The 6837-nt window shown below is 35.1% G+C and overlaps 1 protein-coding gene across 1 annotated transcript in view; it reads right to left on the reverse strand.

Moving 5' to 3' along the window:
• Window positions 1-222: 222 nt before the first annotated feature.
• Window positions 223-6837, reverse strand: part of LOC111696644 (serine-rich adhesin for platelets) — a 24579-nt gene continuing 17964 nt past the window's right edge. Inside the window, exons 9-11 of the mRNA XM_023466318.1 lie at window positions 5189-6463; window positions 3212-5062; window positions 223-3045 (exon numbers count right to left, since the gene is read on the reverse strand). Of these exons, the coding sequence (XP_023322086.1) occupies window positions 620-3045; window positions 3212-5062; window positions 5189-6463 (5552 nt within the window). The 3' untranslated portion in view covers window positions 223-619. The remainder of the gene's footprint in view (window positions 3046-3211; window positions 5063-5188; window positions 6464-6837) is intronic.

Consider the following 6837-nt stretch of genomic DNA (forward strand, 5'->3'; position numbering starts at 1 on the left):
AGACAGTCAAAAAACTACAATTGTGTACAAGGTTGTTTAAAATATAGAAATAAAAACTACAATTGTGTACAAGGTTGTTTAAAATATAGAAATAAAAACTACAATTGTGTACAAGGTTGTTTAAAATATAGAAATAAAAACTACAATTGTGTACAAGGTTGTTTAAAATATAGAAATAAAAAACTTAAAATCATTAGATTAAATTTTAATTACTAAGTGCTTATAAAATGAAATAATCCTAACAATTTGAAAAAAATTTCGGAAATATAAATATTTAAAGATTTTATTGGTTCAACTAACCAAATACAAAGTGAAATATTTGCTGAAATTTAATAAGATAATGATTATTAAATCCCCAAATTAATTACTAATCTGCAACAAATCATATTATGTTTTGTCCACTTCAGACTTGTGAGGATTTTTGGAATAAAGTGCAATCATAAAATATGTTTGAAGAATTGATCTTTTCTTTGGTAATAAGTCGCCAGTTTTCTTCTGCTACTGATATTCCAGGAATTTCTTTTAAGGTAACATTGTTGGTTCAACAGTTGTTGTTTCTGCTGTTCTTTCAATAAAAACTGGCTTAACTCCATTTATTTGTTGAGTGGTTGTTGTACTTTCAATAAAAAACTGGTTTTTCTCCTGTTGTTGTTGATGGCTCTATTGGTGTTGTTGTTTTTTCAATAAATATTGGCTTTTCCCCATTTACTTGTTCAGTAGTTGTTGTTCTTTCAATACAAGTGGGCTTTTCTCCTTTTGTTTCTTGATTGGTTGATGTTGATGGTTCTATTGTTGTTTTTGTTTTTTCAATAAGAGTTGGTTTTTCTCCTTTTGTTTCTTGATTGGTTGATGTTGATGGTTCCATTGTTGTTGTTTTTTCAATAAGAGTTGGTTTTTCTCCTATTATTTTAATAAGAGTTGGCTTTTCTCCTATTGTTTGTTGATTGGTTGGTGTTGATATTGTTGTTGTTAATTCAATAATGGTTGGCTTTTCTCCAGTTGTATACCCAAAGACAAATGTTAAAACATCCTTTAATGTTACTATGCTGTTCTCAAGGACATTAAACAAGACAGACAACTGAAATTTAATTAACTTAGTACATCCTTTCACTTCAGATCTATTACTTTCAACAGCTGCAACAGGATTCATTTCAATAACTTCCTCATAATTGGAAATCAATTGGTAAAATTTCGTGATTGCTTCCTTCCAGATATCTAATGAAATATTGGATGAACAAGCTGTTGACAACCACAAAATAGAATTCTCTAATGATCTCTGTAATGCAATCAATGCAGTGACTCTGTCTTTCAAATGCTCAATATCTGATTCTTTCATCAATTGTTGTAAGTATTGAAACCTTTCGATTGATAACTGAAATATTATCAGATCCAAGGTTGTTTTAAAACTAGTTAACATCTCCACCTGATTAATGCTCAAAACCTCATTTAAACTGAAAGTAATAAAACTGTCAAATATACGATCATCCAAGTTCGTTACATCCAGACTGAGGGAATTGATCAGAGACAACAGAGTATCCAGAAAAACTGTTGGAAGTACCGGAATGTTAGCAGTTTCAATATTTTCAAAATTGAATTCAAAAGCAGCATCTATGCAAATCATCACTGACTGTAGCTTCTTTAAAGATCTACTTATTCTTTCTGCTTTTTGTTGTATTTCCAAGACACTGGGAACACGAATATCTCCAAATGAAACATCTGTAATTTCTCCAAGTGTGTTATATTGTGTAAATGTTATTTGGAAAGAAGAAACTGTAATGTCAAACTGTGCAGCTAATGTTTGTTGAATCAAACCAAACTCAAAGCCACAAGCCATCTGATATTTCTTTATTCCAAAAACTATGGATTCAAAAATTAATCGAATTTTACCAGACACCGGTATTTTAATGTTCTGTCTTAGAACTATAATCTGATCTACAATGGGCTTAATTGTAATTTGAAACAGTTCTCCTTGGCTTAAAAGTGATGAATATTGGATAAGATAATTGAGGAGAGTCAAAGGACTTCCTGCTTCAGAATCTTCTTCATATTCTTCTATTGAAAGAATACTTTGAAGAGATGATAACACCAAATCCATACTAGTAAATGCAAATCTAAATTCTTTCCATTGATATATTCGGAATTCTAGTGAATTAAGTTCTATTGTGGATCCATTGGTGTAATCAACTTGAGCAGCTGGTTCAAACTCTCCCTCTTTATTGATAAAATCAATTCCTAAGTCATTTGCTGTAACTGTTTTACCAGTAATTAATGATAAACGCTGTTGTATTCTAGTAATTTCCTGTGTAAATGTAACACTGAATGAATATAATATGCCCACAATGGATTCCAATACCTTTCTTTGTCCTTTTGTTAATACTTCTTGCAAGCCATTACTGCATTTGACTATATCTTGCGCAACAGTTCCCACTTCTTCTACATCTAATACTGTTGATGANAGGAATGATATTCTGTCAGTTAAGAAGAGCTCCAAGTTAAATGGTGAAAGTAGCTCCAGGTTCAAATCAGGTTTTGGTATTTTGAGAGCTATACTCCCATCAATTGAAATTATATAGTACTCTAAAGATTCTACATTGACTTGGTTTCCAGTTAACAAGTAAATTTTGTTCTGAATATCTGATATCTGAAATAGGATATTTAGAACAACTGATTTTAAGAGAACTTTGATCTGGAGTAAGGTTTTAATTTCCACTGTTGACGGCATTTTCATGTTGATTAACAGCTTTACCAATGATAAAGAGAGCTTCTGTATTACTAATTCATAATAGAATTCAGAAACTTGAAGGTCAATAGTAGCTAAAAGTCCATTTAGTAGTTCGACAACAGATGCAGGCTCCTCAAATTTATCTATAGACTGAGATGAGATTGAAAGCTCTATTGCACTTATCAAAGTATTAATAGCATTCATATTTGATAGCAGTCCTGTTAGAACCTCAATAAGTAACTCTTCAGATGAATCTTTTATAAGATCAATTGTATTGCCAGTAAGTGAAGTTGTTTGCTCAAACTTTGACACTTCAGTGTTTCCTAAGCAGTAGATCGTCTATTGTTGAATTTTGTTAAAAATTTTCTATTATTATTCATATTCAAAACAATTTTTAATACTGCTGTCTGTCTGTTGAATAAGATTTTAGAAGCCTCATAAATTGAAAATTAAAAAGGATTTTTGACTAAATTAAAAAAAAATTATTACCTGATGTGGAAGATTTTGTTGGCACAGTTGATTCTGCAGCAACAGTCGATTTTTCAGTTACAGAAGGTTCTGTTAAATCACCAGGAACATCTTTGGACACTGTAACAGAAGATGTTTTTTCCGTATCAAATACTGTTCCAGTGTTAAAATCTTCAGTGGGAGTAGAGGCAGTATTAGACTCTGTTTCAGCCACAGTAATAGCAGAAGACTGGGTTCTGGCATTAGTCATATTATCAGTATTGGACTCTGTCCTTGCATTAGACACAGTATCAGGTGTAGACTCTGTTCTAGCATTAGACACAGTGTCAGGTGTAGACTCAGTTCTAGCATTAGTCTTAGTATCAGCAGTAGACTCTGTCCTTGCATTAGACACAGTATCAGGGGTAGACTCTGTCCCAGTATTAGACACAGTATCAGGTGTAGACTCTGTTCTAGTATTAGACACAGTATCATGTGTAGACTCTGTCCCAGCATTAGACACACTGTTAGGTGTAGACTCTGTTTTAGTATTAGACACAGTATCAGGTGTAGACTCTGTTATAGCATTAGTCACAGTATCAGGTGTAGACTCTGTTTTAGTATGAGACACAGTATCAGGTATAGTCTCTGTCCTTGCATTAGACACAGTATCAGGTGTAGACTCAGTTATAGCATTAGACACAGTATTAGGTGTAGACTCTGTTATAGCATTAGTCACAGTATCAGGTGTAGACTCTGCTATAGTATGAGACACAGTATCAGGGGTAGTCTCTGTCCTTGCATTAGACACAGTATTAGGTGTTGACTCTGTCCCAGTATTAGACACAGTATCAGATGTTGACTCTGTTCTAGTATTAAACACAGTATCAGGTGTAGACTCTGTTACAGCATGAGACACAGTATCAGGTGTAGACTCTATTATAGTATGAGACACAGTATCAGGTATAGTTTCTGTCCTTGCATTAGACACAGTATTAGGTGTAGACTCTGTCCCAGTATTAGACAGAGTATCAGGTGTAGAATCTGTTCTAGTATTAGACACAGTATCAGGTGTAGACTCTGTTACAGCATGAGACACAGTATCAGGTGTAGACTCTGTTATTGTATGAGACACAGTATCAGGTATAGTCTCTGTCCTTGCATTAGACACAGTATTAGGGGTAGACTCTGTTACAGCATTAGACACAGTATTAGGTGTAGACTCTGTTACAGCTATAGACACAGTATCAGGTGTAGACTCTGTCCCAGCATTAGACACAATATTAGGTGTAGACTCTGTTTTAGTATTAGACACAGTATCAGGTGTAGACTCTGTTAGAGTATGAGACACAGTATCAGATATAGTCTCTGTTATAGCATTAGTCACAGTATCAGGTGTAGACTCTGTTTTAGTATGAGACACATTATCAGGTATAGTCTCTGTCCTTGCATTAGACACAGTATCAGGTGTAGACTCTGTTATAGCATGAGACACAGTATCAAGTATAGTCTCTGTTATAGCATTAGTCACAGTATCAGGTGTAGTCTCTGACCTTGCATTAGACACAGTATCAGGTGTAGACTCTGTTATAGCATTAGACACAGTATCAGGTGTAGACTCTGTTCTAGTATTAGTCACAGTATCAGGTGTAGACTCTGTTATAGCATTAGTCACAGAATCAGGTGTAGACTCTGTTATAGTATTAGACACAGTATCAGGTATAGTCTCTGTCCTTGCATTAGACACAGTATTAAGCGTAGACTCTGTTATAGCATTAGACAAAGTATCAGGTGTAGATTCTGTCCCAGCATTAGACACAGTATCAGGTGTAGACTCTGTTCTAGTATTAGACACAGTATCAGGTGTAGACTCTGTTACAGCATCACAGTATCAGGTGTAGACTCTGTTATAGTATGAGACACAGTATCAGGTATAGTCTCTGTCCTTGCATTAGACACAGTATTAGGTGTAGACTCTGTTACAGCATTAGACACAGTATCAGGGGTAGACTCTGTTACTAGTATTAGACACAGTATCAGGTGTAGACTCTGTCCCAGCATTAGACACAATATTAGGTGTAGACTCTGTTTTAGTATTAGACACAGTATCAGGTGTAGACTCTGTTATAGCATTAGCCACAGTATCAGGTGTAGACTCTGTCCTTGCATTAGACACAGTATTAGGTGTAGACTCTGTTACAGCATTAGACACAGTATCAGGGGTAGACTCTGTTATAGTATTAGACACAGTATCAGGGGTAGACTCTGTCCCAGCTTTAGAAACAATATTAGGTGTAGACTCTGTTTTAGTATTAGACACAGTATCAGGTGTAGACTCTGTTATAGCATTAGCCACAGTATCAGGTGTAGACTCTGTCCCTGCATTAGACACAGTATCAGGTGTAGACTCTGTTCCAGCAATAGACACAGTATCAGGCGTTGACTCGGTTATAGCATTAGACACAGTATCAGGTATAGTCTCTGACCTTGCATTAGACACAGTATTAGGTGTAGACTCTGTCCCAGCATTAGACACAGTATCAGGTGTTGACTCTGTTATAGCATTAGTCACAGTATTAGGTGTAGACTCTGATATAGTATGAGACACAGTATCAGGTATAGTCTCTGTTTTAGCATTAGTCACAGTATCAGCTGTAGTCTCTGTCCTTGCATTAGACACAGTATCAGGTGTAGACTCTGTTATAGCATTAGACACAGTATCAGGTGTAGACTCTGTCCTAGTATTAGTCACAGTATCAGGTGTAGACTCTGTTTTAGTATGAGACACATTATCAGGTGTAGACTCTGTCCTTGCATTAGACACAGTATCAGGTGTAGACTCTGTCCCAGCATTAGACACAATATTAGGTGTAGACTCTGTTTTAGTATTAGACACAGTATCAGGTGTAGACTTTGTTATAGCATTAGTCACAGTATCAGGTGTAGACTCTGTTATAGCATGAGACACAGTATCAGGTATAGTCACTGTTATAGCATTAGTCACAGTATCAGGTGTAGTCTCTGTCCTTGCATTAGACACAGTATCAGGTGTAGACTCTGTTATAGCATTAGACACAGTATCAGGTATAGTCTCTGTCCTTGCATTAGACACAGTATTAAGCGTAGACTCTGTTATAGCATTAGACACAGTATCAGGTGTAGATTCTGTCACAGCATTAGACACAGTATTAGGTGTAGACTCTGTTATGGCAGTAGACACAGCATCAGGTGTAGATTCTGTTCTAGCATTTGACACAGTATAAGAAGTAGACGTGGTTCTGGCACTGGACTCTTCTGTAAAAAAGTTGGAATCTCTAACAGCATACAGTGGATTAAAAAAGGCATAAAGTGACATCGAATTTGTTAGTCCTTGTAAGAAAATGTGTACCCAGTCGGCAGCTTAGTTTGCAAAAGTGCTGTTCAGGAAACATTACAGATTGTAGGGAAAAACTACAAATTTCTGTAAATGCAACATTAAGGGGATCACACTTTGAACTTTTTACGCTAAATACCGCCAAAAATACCTGACCATTCCAAAAATTTTGCCTGACAAATTTTTCTTTAAAAACCATTTTTTTTGGTGTTTTAAAACTAAAATAATTTTTAAAGAAAATCTACAAAATTTTAAATTTCACTCTATCGTTTTTTCAATATGTGAAGCTTACATA

Source organism: Eurytemora carolleeae, unplaced genomic scaffold (assembly GCF_000591075.1).
Source record: "Eurytemora carolleeae unplaced genomic scaffold, Eaff_2.0 scaffold99, whole genome shotgun sequence".
Classification (NCBI taxonomy): domain Eukaryota; kingdom Metazoa; phylum Arthropoda; class Copepoda; order Calanoida; family Temoridae; genus Eurytemora; species Eurytemora carolleeae.